This window comes from Stenella coeruleoalba (genome assembly GCF_951394435.1).
Source record: "Stenella coeruleoalba genome assembly, chromosome: 11".
In the NCBI taxonomy this organism is placed as follows: domain Eukaryota; kingdom Metazoa; phylum Chordata; class Mammalia; order Artiodactyla; family Delphinidae; genus Stenella; species Stenella coeruleoalba.
Genome location: NC_137157.1, coordinates 18,967,256 through 18,982,448, shown reverse-complemented (window position 1 = coordinate 18,982,448; position 15,193 = coordinate 18,967,256). Strand labels below are relative to the sequence as shown.

General features: G+C 44.2%; 1 protein-coding gene across 1 annotated transcript in view; it reads right to left on the bottom strand.

The window, feature by feature from the left end:
• PAH (phenylalanine hydroxylase) overlaps nucleotides 1–15,193 on the bottom strand; it is a gene marked incomplete at its 5' end in the record, with an annotated part of 71,021 nt that overhangs the window by 42,720 nt on the left and 13,108 nt on the right. Inside the window, one exon of the mRNA XM_079937744.1 lies at nucleotides 6,968–7,151. Within this exon, the coding sequence (XP_079793870.1) occupies nucleotides 6,968–7,151 (184 nt within the window). The remainder of the gene's footprint in view (nucleotides 1–6,967; nucleotides 7,152–15,193) is intronic.

Sequence of the window (15,193 nt, the reverse complement as noted above, 5' to 3'; positions counted from 1 at the left end):
ATGTTGTCAGGGTGGTAAGGAAGAAGAGAAGGAAAAAAGGGAGGGGGGCAAAGGGAAGGAGGGAGGGAAAAAGCAGGAAATCTGAATGTGAAGCTGCTTCCTAGACCAGGGCTGTTTCCGATATAACACACGGCCAAGTGGATAATGTCAAGCGTCCAAACCATGCTCACAGGAAGTCAGCCATTCCCAGGGCCCCTCACATCATCCCAAAGAGGAAGTTATCTCCCCGGCTGCGAGGTGAGGCTGGCCCCAGTGAGGGGGTGACGACCACCAACTCCCTCTGTGTTATTAGCCTGGTCAGTGTGTCCATCCGATGGAGCCGGTGGTGGCAAATAGTCTGACATTAAGCTGAGGTTATAGATCATAAAGCTCGCCCCTTATTGAGGCTTAAGGAGGAACAATATCAAGGGCCTGTTCAACTCAAGCAAGTTCAACTCAATCCATCAAACACCCTAACACGCAGAGTGTCTTGCACGAAGACCCCATGAGCCCCAGAAAGTGGCCAAGTGGGTCTTAGGTCTATTTCACAGATGAGGAAGGAGAGGTAAAGAGGTCTCCCAGCTGCTAGGGAGTCAGATGGGATTCAAACCTAGCTGGCAGTTTACAGAACAGGAATTCAAATCCTGCCTCTCGACTCTAAACTAATTGCTCTTTTTGACTTGCTATGATACTCCCTCAATCCAGCATGAATGGCAACTTGACATTCAGTTAAAATCATTTCCTATTCCTTTATTACCCCTTCAGTCGAGGGAACACACCTGTCACAGACAGAAAAGGGGTTCTCAGTCTAATTCTTTGTAATTTTCACAATCCAAAAAGCACATCATGGTGGCCTTTCTTTACCAAAGATCGGGAGTTTGGGGATTCTGGCTTTGCCTCAACCGTAAGATTCCCGGGTATCCTTAGAAAAGACTCAGGGACAAGTTTACTGGCCATTTTGCATGGATCCTTCATGCCAGGCACATTATGCAAAGTGTATCACAGAATCCCCTCAGCCGCACTGGCTCACAGATATCTTCATCTTACAGACGAGAAAAGCTAGGCCTACAGAGGGCGAGTAACTTGGCCAAAACAGCTACAGCCCTGGAACTGAGCTGGAAAAGCGAAGACTCCAAACTCCACACCACGGTTCAAGTGTACCGCTGTCTCGCTTCCTAATGTTGAGAATGAGAAGCATGTTATCTGTTGCCCTAGCTATCTGAGTTGACTGTGGCAAAGCTTCCATGAGACAACCGAAGGGGAAAATCGTTTGGATTTGGCAGGCAAATAAGGAATTCCTGTTAGAATGAAAGCCTGCTTACAACCTTATGATCTTCCTCAGCTTGAAGCCCTGCGACCTGGCAAACAGACTGGCTACAAACACAGCATTTACTCGGGATCTTCCCTTGCCAGCGAACAGAGCTGCCTCTGACAGATTGCGAAGCCGCAAGCCCTGGACCGGCTTCCAGTTGCAGGGCTGATGCCACCTTCCCCTCAATGGGCTTATCCTCTCAGCTGCGAGTCTGCTTGTCCCGATGAGGCAGAGTGGAAACGAAAGTCCCATCCTCAGCTGCCAGAGGACTTCCGGCAGCATCAACACAGGCAGGAAGCAGCCCGGTAGACTGGAAAAGGCTGTCAATCATTCCTGTGTGTCTTTGCAAACATGCCGACCCTCCGTCTCCTGCAGGCCCGGGGCCACGAGCATCTACAGCCCTGAGGCACACTTGGGGCTGAGTGAAATGCATGGGAGGTGGTTTGGAAGTGAGGAGCGGGACAAAGGAAAGATGATGGAAACAGAACAGAGGAGCAGAGGGAGAGAGAGAGGAAAAGCAGGCACAGGTGACGGAAATGCGGAAAAACCCCGACCATCTGGACCCCCTCCTGCCCTAAGCAGCTTCTCTCTACAGGGTCTCAACTCTTTGGGAACAATGACCCTATTGAGAATCTTCTCTCCTAAAACATATGCATGCAGGTGCACATGTGCCATTTTGCCCAAAATCCCAGGGGCTTTTCAGACTCCTCCGAGGAACCCTATCCTTCCTCCTCCCACGATGGATCTGAAACTGCAGCCTTATCGTGGCACTGCCTTTCACGGCAGCAATGTTGAAGCAGAAGAGGGAAAAACTCAAGAGGGCTGGGAGGGGAGAGGGGCATATATGAGGGAAGGAATAAATATAATGATGTTACTTTGTCGTCTCACAATTAAATCTTCGTCTTCTCCACTTAAATCATTGCTTCAGGAATTAATCCAAATAAGAAGACAAATAAAAATCGTAAAAGCCCCTAGGCTAGATATAGGTAGTAGATAGAGAGATGAATAAATACATAAATAGCCTTTCTACTCCCCACAGAAAATCGCAGTTGTCCTGGCAGTCTGGACTCCCTTTGTTGCCACAGCAAGACCCTTACAATCACCACCACAGCATGAACGAAATCTACTCAATGGCCAACTGCTCTTGGAAAATAACGCCAAACGGATAAATTTCTCAAAAGGTGATGATCCTACACCTCTGTCTAGCCAAGTCATTTTGTCCATCTGCTGCTCCTGGCTGCAATCTGCCTCCATGTAGGAATTTTCCATTCCCCCCGCTCAATGTAATGTCATGCAGAAGACTCAAAGGGAAATGTAAAAGGATTAGTAGATTGATCGATGGAAGATATTAATGCTCTTTCATGTTGGGTTGAAGAAGGATTTGAGGTCATCAGGAGAGAGGGTAGCCGGAGAATAGACCTCAAGTATTCAAAAGACTCTCTGGATTAAAATCCTATTAAACTCCCATCAGCTTCTCTAGGAGGCATTTTAGAAGGTTGGGGTTTCTTTAACATGTCACCGTAATTAGCCTTCCCTTAAGCTGTTTTGGGTGGGGAACTTTAGCAATTAAGAAACTGAAAACTTTCATTTTCTAGCGCCCACACGGCCTTTTGAACGGTTTGAAAACTAGAATGGAAAGTGGTTTAGCCTAATTGATTTGAGGGGTTCAGATCTCTCCCCTTCAACCTGCTGTCAGACTCGCCCCTGAGATCTGAGCCCCTCAATAGAAAGGGCATTTTGTCAAGTGAAAGAATCAAAGGTTCGGATCTATGATGATGCCTTTCTTCTTCTAATCATCCTCCCGCGGAGTTCGACGGAAAGAACAACTCTGCAAAGGGATGGTTGCTTCCCCTAAAAAGGTCTGTTTCTGGGCCCAGATTCCAGTTCACAAAAACAACCCCGGACACCCAAAGGGCCCGTGTCTCTCAGCAGGTGCAAAACTGGGCTGTTTCAGCATCACTGCGTGGAGATCAGCCGGTCCGTTACGTGGACATGAAGGTCAGGAAACCGTGTCAGGGAGTGGCAGCCAATATGGGATAGAGTGCACAACCATCCAAAGCAATAAGGGTCGAGAAACACATGTTGTTTTAAAGGGTTAGTCTGAGCAGTTTTTTTCCTCACTAGGTAAAGTACCAATCCAACGTTAAACATCAACGCCCTGCCATTTTGAGCCCCACCAGGGAATCAAACCTGTGCCACGTTCCACCTCTGACGAGCCCAACGATGATGACGTGGTGCCTCTGTGTCAGAACGTTGGCTTCTTCACTTTCACACTTGCTGGGTCCTCAGAGTCAAAAGTGGAGAAGAGGCCCAATTCCACCAGCAGTGTCTCCATCACAGCGCCCGCCCCTCTTCTGTATTCACCTGGCTGTCCTGTCATCCTCGCCAGCCTGTGAGCTCACGAGGGACGGGCCGTGCTGACTCTCTCTCCTTCCAGCTCCAAGCACGGTGCCAGGTACAGAGCAGTGTTAGACATCCGCTTGCCCACAGCTGCACAGAATTCACTCTGTGCCTTAAGGCAAGTCACGGCCTCCATTTTTTATGATGAAAAATTAAGGAGTCTGTTGGGCCGCCTGACCTGTGAGGTTATTTTCTAGTTCCCAGAATCTCCGAAAACGTAGCTGTGTACAGGCTGGCTTTTCATGGCTCCCGTGCTCAGATCATAATTTATAATAACAAGGATGATAATGCTAAGAATAGAGAACTTCTGTTAAGCCCTTAAACATGCTCAGTGCTGTTCTCAATGCTCCACTGGTGTTATTTCATTAATCCTGTGAGGCAGAGACTCGTACTCCCATCTGATACAGTGATAGACTGTGGTGATCAGTAATTTGCCCAAAGTCACACCAAGCGTGTATCCTGGTTCCGGAGTCTGGGCTCCTAACTGTTCTTCCACATCCTATTTCGGAGCCTCCCGTTCAGGCTGCCAGCCCTTCAGCTGATCTCTGTGCATCCTCCCTGCCTCCCCAGGGGGCTGCCTGCCTGCCTGTCAGATGCTTTGATTTCCTACCCCAGGGCCCCAGCTGGCCTGGCCTCTACCTGCTCTGAGCAGAGGCAGAGCCTGACCCACGATTCAGCAGGCCCTTTGCCCTGAAGGCCTGTGGCCCCTGTTGGGAGCAGGTGGCCGGAAAAGCAAGAGAAGTCCGTTGTCATCAGGGCAGCAGCTCACTTGGGAGGTGGAAGAGGAAGGAAGGCAGATAGGGTTATTCTGAGGAGGAATTCCAAGTACGCGCCCCCAGTGACCAGAGACCCTGTGCATCGCTGCGCACCCTTGGCCAAGGCAGAAGCCCAGGATGGACTTCCTTGTCTTGGTTACAGCCACAGGAGGACACGAGCAGGAAGAGAGGAGGTCTCCTAGGATGGCCTCGGAGGTGTCTTTTGGAAAATGTTTCAATGGCCTATGCGAAGAGGTGGGTCTTGTCTCATTGTAAAGCATCTCTGCCTATTAACATACTATTTTCAGGTACAGAGCCTGAAATCCTCTTGAGCTAGTCGTCAATGTTTTGGCAAGAAAAAAAGCTTTTGATTTTACAGTAGAAAAAAGTTTTTGATTATATGGGAAAAAAGTAGTTCATCTCAGCAATCACACTTCTAAGTACTTACTTAAATGAGTCGAAAACTTACGTCCACAGGAAAACCTGCACATGAATGTTTAACAGCCTTACCCATGGATAAACAAGATGTGGTACATCTATACAATGGAACATTATTCAGTAATTACAAAGAATGAGCTATCGAGTCACAAAAAGGCATGGAGGAACCTTGCTGAATGTAAAAATAAAACAGCCTAAAAAGGATGTATTCTCTATGATTCCATATTCATAATGCATGACATTCTGGAAAAGTCAAAATCATGGAGACAAAAAGATGAGGGGTTGCCAGGGGGAGGGGATAAGGAGGGAGGGATGAACAGGGGGAGAACAGGGCACTTTTCGGGCATTGCAGCCATTCTGCATGAGGTGTAATGGTGGATACATGACATTATGCATTTACCAAAACCAACAGAACTACACAATACAAAGCATGATCCCTAATGTACAGCCTTTAGTTAATAATAATGTATTAGCATGGCTCACCAATTTAACAACCATCACATACGCTCATTTATCCAGCTGGGCACTGTTCTACGCACCGACTATGGAAGATCTCATTTAGTCCTCACAAAAGCCCTATGAAAAACTGAGGTCAGAGCAGTTAAAGAGACTTGTCAAGGGTCTCAAAGCCAATAAGTGGAAAAAGTAGGACTTGAACTGAAGCCTGTCCAACCCCAAGCCCATACTCCTAATCCCTTGGCTCTACCGCCCTACTCCCCTCCAGGGCATATCAATTACATTTTGTAATAGGGAAGAACAAATCTGACTCCATATTAGAGCTGTTTCTTTTACTTTAACCTTTGTACTCTGTTGCTTGTGCTTAGTCATGATGGCTTTGCACGTTTTGTAAAAGAATGTTGCCTATAGCCTGAAATATACAGGATAGCCTATCCTCGGGGCTCTGACCTTTAAGAGTTCATACATACAGGGATAACTAGTTGCAGAACAGAGAATAGTATTTGTTTTGTTGGAGGTTTATAGGAATATCATGACCTGACCTGTGTGGACACCTGCAAGAACAAAGGATTCCTGCACCAAGAAGTTTGCAACAAACAAACTCTTTCGCCTTTTTAGTTTCAAAGAAGGTCTGAATTATTTGATAAGGTAAGATGGTTCCTTGAGACACTAGTCTGCTATCATCTCAGTCTGAGGGCTTTCTGAATAAAGTCGTTACTCCTTGCCCTAACAACTGGTCTCCTGATTTATTGGCCTGACATGACCCGAGCAGAACAAGTCTGGACTCAGTAGCAATTTCAGTAAGTAAATAAGGGGGCAGAACAAGTCATGACAACTGCTCTGTTTAGCCATCACTCACAAGCATTTGCTGAGAGCTGTGTATTAAGCACTGTACTAAACTCTGAGGATATTAACATAGGTAAGAGACTCTCCCTGCCCACAAGGAGCTTGTAATCTAGTGGAAGAGACAGAGAGACAGTGAAAGACCTAAGAACAGAGCCAAGGAGCTCCAGCTCCAGAATTGACATGTCATGAGAAGGACTTGGGGAGAGGCTATGAGATGAAATGGAGGTAACTAAAGAATTTGTCTCAAAATTATCTTTATATAGAAAGCACCCTGGATACCCTAATCATCCTACCTCTAGAAATTACGAAATTGACAGCAAAATAATCCACGAATGAAAAATATATGAAAATTGCAGCAGAAGACAACTAATATAAGAAACAGCTATCTTGAGGAAGGGGGAAAAGAACATTTATTAAATGTCTAAATATGCCAGGTACTCGTCTGAGTCCCTAACCTATATCCTCTCACTTAATCCTGGTCTTCCAGGGTAGAGATTATTATTATATTATTATTGCGGTACGCGGGCCTCTCACTGTTGTGGCCTCTCCCGTTGCGGAGCACAGGCTCCAGACGCGCAGGCTCAGCGGCCATGGCTCACGGGCCCAGCCGCTCCGCGGCATGTGGGATCTTCCCGGACCGGGGCACGAACCCGTGTCCCCTGCATCGGCAGGCGGACTCTCAACCACTGCGCCACCAGGCAAGCCCGGTAGAGATTATTTTTGCCATTATTTTATGATGAGAATGTAGGGTCATCTGTGTTGCAACATTGCTGTCTCTTACCTGTGTCTTTCTTCTTATCCCGGGAAAGCTCGTGCACAGTGGCCCCAATTTCATGCCTCAAGATTCTGATGATGTTTGCCAGAGCGGGCATGCTGCGTTTATCCAGATAGGTGAAAAATTCATACTCATCTTTCTTTAAACGTGAAGGTCTTGATTCAATGTGGGTCAGGTTTATATCATTCTCCTAGAAAACAGGTGTAAGGGAGTATGTGAAGGGGGCAGTCACTGGAATTGACACAGACCAAACACTCAAAACCAGAGCAAAACACAACGCAAGGAGAAGAGATGAGGAAGAGTAGTTCTTTTTCTTTTTTTTGTCTTTTGTTTTTTAAATATAAGAATAGAAGAAAGTCTTCAACGCTGCAAAAGTTGTTTACCTTTTCTTCTGCAAAACCAAATAACTAATCACAAGAGGTGGGGGAGACAGTTCAAATGCCACAGAATTTAATCACGTGGAAATCTGCTCAGGGCTTAGAGTTGCAAACATAAGATATCATTGGGTCAGTGGTTGCCAAAAATATTTACACAGGAAAACCTCCTTTCCTGAATGACATCTCACAGAATCTCAGTAATAGTACCTCAATAAATAAATCAATAAATACAAGCAACATTGTTCTGCTTGAATAGAGTCCACAGGAGTCAGGCTTCTTGGGTTTAAATCAAAGTTCTTAATTATAGTGGCTACGAGACCTTATAAAATGTACTTTCACATTTCTAACCGTCAGTTTCTCCACCTGTAATTTGGTGGTACTATGGTACCCGCTTCATAAATTTGTTGGAAACATTGGATGAGATGATACAAACACATTGCCAGGTACTTAGTAAATGCTCAGTTAAAATTATCCAGTATAATATCATTCATATTTTTATATAATTACTTTTCATTCAAGTTATGCCACAAATGTGTAGGTAGTACCTACTAGGTACTGATCACTCTGCAAGGCGGTTGGGATATATCAGTGGACAAAACAGACAAAGATATTTTCCTTTATAAAGCTTCCATTCAAGTTGTGAAGAGACAAACAACAAACATAAAAGATAACCGATTTGTGTATTATTTTATAATGATTATAATGATAAAGGCTAAGGAAAAAATACCAAGCAGAGCAGGATGAAGGGAACGGGCCGTCCTGGGATGGAATGAGGGAGATTACAGTATTTAACAGAGCGGACACATGAGGCCTCATTGAGAAGGGAAGGCTCATGTACAGGCATTCATTAAATGCCACAAAAATAATACTCACTTAATAAAATGTCTCAACGTCAATGTCTTTAGCTGGTGGTACTTTAGTTATTATGGGGTTTGTCATTTAAGAAGAACTATTTACTTAAATTGGTCCTCAAATTTGAATGTGTGGTACTCATCTGCTACTTATTCAAAAGTCTGACTTCATTGACAGTACGGTTCTTTGTGAAGAAAACGAAGCCTCTTTACTTTATTAAAATAAAAAAAAAGGGGGGGTTGCCCCAAACATTGAAATGGATAAAATGTACCCAGAAAAAAATGTTTAACTTGAATAACTATAATTTCAAAGAAATGAAATTCATCGACCTTGTAGTTCAAGAAGCGTATCTTTTTTCTTGATGGTTAGTGGCATACGGTTGAAGAGCACAGGGGTAATTACAATAACAATACCTTTTTGCATTTGAATATCACTTTACAGTTTAGAATTATTTTCTGTGACCTTCCCAACAAACCTCTGAAGAGGTTAAGGAACATGTAAAAAAATGAAATCAGAGATAAAGATGCTTTGTTAAACGTGGCTGGAGAGGGAGGCCCTTTTCCTCTAATCTCAGACATTGGTCTTCTAACCACACAGCCTTTCCTGCCAGAGGTAACGGGTGAGCATTCCTCAAATATCAGCTTTTATCATTGTTATTGCTATTATGCCACCCCCCCCAGATGAAACCTCTGGGTATAGTAAACACAGTAAAAAGCATTCCTACGCAGGCACCCTTCCTGCTCTTTCTTCCTCATGATTTTCAGGGGTACATGATGGAGCTATTATTTATGGGCACCAGCTGCAGAGAACACACCCCCTGACCAGGTAACCCAATGTGGGCGTCCCGACTAGAGAGAGAGTATGTGGAGGAGAGAAGGCCAGAGAGATAGCGGTTGCTCCAAAGCTTTTTATGCAAACAGAGGTGACCTCCTAAACGCAGCCAAGAGCAGTGTCATCCTTGGCTCACGATGATAGAGAATGGTTACGCTCCGCCCGCTGTTTACCTAAGTTGAAACTTCAAACGAAGAGATAACCAATTTCTGCCTTGTGTAGAGCAGGGAAAACAGCAAAGCCAAGAGCCAGGAGTGCACACACCTTCGGCATGGTTATCTGCGAGACAGTGTGGGAGGGCGGGTGGCGTAGGAGGTGAGAAAGGATGCAGAGTGAAAAACAGGCTGGCAGGCAGACTACAGCTGATAATGTTCCCCACCCATACCCCACCGCTCCCGATGTGACAGCACTTCCGGAGAGAAGACGCGCACTTTGGGAACAGCCATAAGACAATGTGTGCCCCGTGACTCAGTCTTTATAATTCTGGAGACCTAACTTATGGGAAAAAACTTTTACCTAAATTTGTAAGCTGACTAAATTCCCATAATAGGGGAATGGTTAGGTGGACTGCAGTGTAATCATTCAGTGGAGATTATGCAACTATTAGAAAGGAACCAACAACAACATGCATAAAATACAGCACCAGTAAGCACTCCAAGTCTCTAGATGATGGGCCTAGGGGTGATTTTTGTCTCCTTTCTATTTTCTTTTTTATCACAGCTCAACTTTTCTAAAAACAACATTTATTACTTTTACAATGAAAATTTAACTTTGTCTCTTAAATGGTTATAATGACAGCCACTTGGGAAAATACGATGGATATAGATATGTGATCATTAAAATATGTTTTAAAAAATTATGCCCAGGTCAAGGAAAAAAAGGCTAGAATGAAATGCATCATGATGAGTTATGACGAGATTATGTGTATCTTTTAGTTATTTGCCAAATGTCTTATAATATTACGCATATAATGAAAATTAAATTCTATCTTTTAAATGTGAGTGAAATTTCTGGCTAAGAATATCCAGCCAAATTTTTTAAACGACTTCGTTCCCATTTGAATCAATTTGTTAACAATTAACTCTCTAGCTTGGCATGCAATTTCCTTAGTGGAGTTTTTCCAGTTTAATAGCGTGGATCCTTAGATAGATACCAATAACTCTGGTTGCTAAGGAGGCTTTAGAAATCAACCTCCAAACCTGATTATGATCTTAGTTACCTTTTAGTAAATGAATTTTTATTTTTAAACAAGGGCTCTATGCAGGTTAAAAATTGACCCCTACACACTCACCACATCTTGGGGGAGGGATAAAGAAAGAATTCTTTGTGTTAATACACGTGGACATCTTAGCAGAGGCAAGAAAGGTTTAGAGTTAGACATTCCAAAGACAATTTCACAATTTGTCCAGTACTTAATTTCTGTGTACAAGATGGCTGAGTAACAACTTGATTACTCAGGACCCTTGAACAGACAGTGTGGGGACCAGAGAAAAGCAAAGTGGAATGAACAGTCTATTTGAACAAGGATTGACCAGAAACCCGCTTCTGCTCCCATCCATGAGGAAATCTTTCTAAAAGGGGATTCGTCACAAGTGGATAAAGCTATAGATACACAGAATGAATATGACGAATTGTGGAAAACAGATTCATGCTTCTGGAACTTTTCTTGACCTCCAGCTTAGGGACCCTTCCTCTCCTCCTCCGTTTCATTCCTCGAGGAAAGAAGAATGGTACAGCGAAAAGCATGTGAGCTTTGGAACTAATCTGAGTTCAAATTCTGTTCTGCTACTCACTACCTTTGGATACATTAGTTGGCCATTCTCAACTTTTGTTTGTCTGTGTTTAAAATAAAAATCATAATATTACGTGGCAGCTTAATAGGAATTAAAAAGAGGGAAACTACCTAGCACAATTGTGGCTTCGCTCACAGATACTCAGTAAGAACTCATTATACACTACCTTTCTCAACCTGGTATAGAGACACATTTCCCTGGGAATTGAAACACATTAAGCTGATGAGTCATTTTACCCTTTCATATTTGCTTTACCTTAAACTTTTCTCAGCTTTTTCCCTGAGAGCATGTTTTAGAAAGGAGAAGGAAGTGCTGAGCATATTGTTAGATGAGACTAGACGGGAAAGGGGGAGCTTCTTGGACCCCCTACATGCTGTTGCCTTGGCATAAGTGCAAATGAAGTTATGTCCTGGCCTGTTTCAGAGCTTTCTGGGGGCAACATCAAAGACAGTCACAAACGATGTCCCACGTCATTGGTCTCAAGCAAACGGACAGGAGGTTTTCATAACTCAGCCGATCCAACACCTTCCTTGTGCCAAACACTGTCCTAGGTGCTGGGCTACAACAGCGAACAAACCCAGAAAAACCCGGGGACTTCCCTGGTGGCCCAGTGGTTAAGACTCCATGCTCCCAATGCAGGGGGTGAGAGTTCGATCCCTGGTCGGGGAACTAAGATCCCACATGACGCATGGCGTGGTAAAAACAAAGAAAAAGAAAAACAAACAAAACAAAAACAAAAAAGCAGGAAAAATCCCCGCCCTCCTGGAGCTTACATTCTTGAAGGAAGAGACAAACAATGACTATGATAAATAAATAAAATATACTGCCTTCAGACGGAACAGACAGAAATAAGCAGGAAAGAGGGACAGAATATTCCAGGGGTTCAATGCAAGTGCCATTTAAACAATGGGGTCAGGAAGCCCTCAAACAATAAACAGGTGACATGTAAGCATAGACCTGAGGTCAATGAGGGAGTAGGATATGAGGGAACAGCAGGTGCAACGGTCCTGGGGTCAGACATTGTGCAATATGACTGAGGACTATCAACGAGGCCAGCGTGACAGGGGCAGAGTGAGCACGGGGCAGGAGGCAATAGGACATGAGGCAGAGGAGTAACCAAGAATGACCTATCGGCCATTATCTTAACTTTAATTTTCACTTGGAGTAATATTAAGAAACTATGAGAGGTAATAGGGCAGAGAGAGAGAGACATCCTTTGACTCATGTTTTCAAAGGAGCAGTCTGGCAGCTATTTTAAGAATAGACTGGGGACTTCCCTGGCGGTCCAGTGGTTAGGACTCTGCGCTTCCACTGCAGGGGTCATGGGTTCGATCCCTGGTCAGAGAACTAAGATCCCAGAAGCCGCATGGCACAGTCAAAAAAAAAAAAAAAGAAGGAGAAGAAGAAGAAGAACGGACTGTTGTGGGACAAAGGCAGAAACAGTGTGGGGACTACGTCAACATTTGGGGTGAGAAATGGTAACTACAAAGATAAGTCTCACGGAAGTACAGGCAGGGCTTCCTGTATATTTTTACTGATCTCTGCTCACGAGAGGGCCAGCAACAGCCCTAGCTGACCAGGAGTCTGAAAATTAAACCCACTGGGCTGAACAGGAAAGCAGAAGAAGCACAATTAAATTCTAGAGGGAGCTCAAGATCATCTCCCACTCTACCGTGGAGGAGAGTTCTTGGGCAGGTTCCAGCTGAACTTCCAAAAGGATTCACGCCCTGGAGACCATCTTTTGGGATCCCACTCTTGCTTCTCCTGGAAGGGTCTCTGTTGTAATCTCTTGGTCTTTTCTTCCCTCAGTCTTGTCCCTCTTTGTTAGGTTATTTCTTCCCCCACCCTCCCTTCCATGTGGTCGGGATTGTGTCCAACTCGGAGGGAACCCCTTCCTGGGGAAGAGCCGGGCTAGCAGCTTAATCCGGGCTCTTTTCAAGGCTTTAGAGACATGAGCTTTTTTGTCCCAAGTTCCCCTTTCTCCCTTTTCTTGCCACTGGAGAGAGAAAATCAAAATGGCCCCGTGGCCTGTTTCAGTCCAGGCTACTGATGCGCAATCACAAGTCATGTACCATCAATGGACCACAGCACTCTGTCTACATTTCCACGGCGTGGGATCTAACCTCATGATGAAAGTTTAGAAAGTCAGCTCCGTGTTGCTGTTTCTCAAATATGCCCAGCTTTGAACAGGTCAGCAGCTGAAAACAGTGCCAGTTTTCCATTTGAGGTTCTTCTATTCAATAGCTAGATCATCAAACCTACACAAAATGTTTAGGGTAGCATCATTTGCATGGACAAATAATGGGAGGAGGCTATATGTCCACCAACAGGAAATACGGTCACACGATGGAAGATATGGGAAAATGAGCAAGAATATATGTGCAAATATCAAAACAATGTTCCCCACCTTCTCCCCAAAAAGAAAACTGCAGAGGGATGGTTACAATATGATTCCAATTTTATGAAGATTAAAAGCTTGCAGGATAAACAACAAGGTCCTACTGTATAGCACAGGGAACTATATACAATATCCTGTGATAAACCATAATGGAAAAGAATAAGAAATATATATATATTTTTATTCATTTGTATATTCTTTTATATATATAAATGAATCACTTTGCTGTACACCAGAAATTAACACATTGTAAATCAACTATACCTCAAAAAAATAAAACAAAACTTGCCAAACCATGCCGTATATCTTAATGGATATCTCTGTATCACAAAGTCTAAAAAGATGCATGGGGGGCTTCCCTGGTGGCGCAGTGGTTGAGAGTCCGCCTGCCGATGCAGGGGACACGGGTTCGTGCCCCGGTCCGGGAAGATCCCATGTGCCGCGGAGCGGCTGGGCCCGTGAGCCATGGCCGCTGAGCCTGCGCGTCCGGAGCTTGTGCTCCGCAACGGGAGAGGCCACAACAGTGAGAGGCCCGCGTACCGCAAAAAAAAAAAGATGCATGGGAATAGTATGTGTCAAATTCAGATTAATAGCTACCTCTGAGGAGGGACATGCATGGGGAAGAGATACCCAGGGACTGTAGTCATTTCTGTAATGATGTATTTATTAAGCAGGGAGTGAGTTACATGGGCGTTCCTTATATCATTATCTATATTTGGGTGTTTAAATAAGATGAGAAAGTCATCTGGGTTATAAGAACTTTCTTCCCCCCAGTGGAACTCAAGGCTCTTCTTATTTTGATTAAAGATGGAATGTTCCCTGTAAACATTTTACTGCCATAACTGCTCTGGACCTGAGGCCAAAGGGGCAAAAGCAACCCTTGTGATTCACTCTTGATTCTGTCCTGCTCACCAGACGCAGGGGTCACAAGCAGGACCTTAAAGTCCAAACTTTAGAGTAACAAACATCTTGTACCTGACCGAATGTCCCCTCTGCGATCCCACCTCTATCTCCAGGAACACTGAGGTTGGTAGATGGTAAGGGGATTTGAGGATTCTGTGACCTGGCCACTTGTTTATTCTCTCAACTCATCTGTTTCTTCATTCTGGAATGTACATCCCCCCTTCCTCTCCCGTAGCCAACCCTCTAGGTTTCAGCTTAAACATTGTATCTGCAAGAAACCTCCCCTGGCCAATTTTGCCCTAAGCCTGGGTTAAGAAAGCTCATGGAAACTTGAGCTCTTCCACGTTCTAAAGGGGCAGAGACTGACTGCCTGGCTCTTCGCAGTCTCCTCAGCACCTATATACGGTCTGACAACAGTCGATACCTAGAGACTGTCATACAGAGTGAAGTAAGTCAGAAAGAGGAAGACAAATACTGTATATTTACGCATATGTGTGGAACCTAGAAAAATGGTATAGATGATCTTATTTGCAAAGCAGAGATAGAGACACAGAGTAGAGAACAAATGTATGGCCACCCAGGGGGGAAACGGGGGTGGGACGAATTGGGAGATTGGGACTGACATAGATATACTATTGATACTATGTATAAAAGAGATAACTAATGAGAACCTACTGTATAGCACAGGGAACTCTACTCGATGCTCTGTGGTGACCTAAATGGGAAGGAAATCCAAAAAAGAGGGGACATATGTATATGTATAGCTGATTCCCTTTGCTGTACAGTGGAAACACAACATTGTAAAGCAGCTATACTCCAATAAAAACAAATAAACAAACAAACAAAACCCAGCCGATACTCAAAGTACATTAATTGAATGCATAGATGAGAAAATAAGAGCTCATTGACTATCTGATGAGGGGAAGGCGTGCGTCATCTGGGCAGAGGTCACACATAGAAAGTGAATGCGACAAACATAGACTGTATATGTCACATTTAGACTATAAACAAATATATAGATTTGTTTTCAAACGACCAATCTACCACGAAAATGGAAGGTGAACTTGGAAGCAGTTTT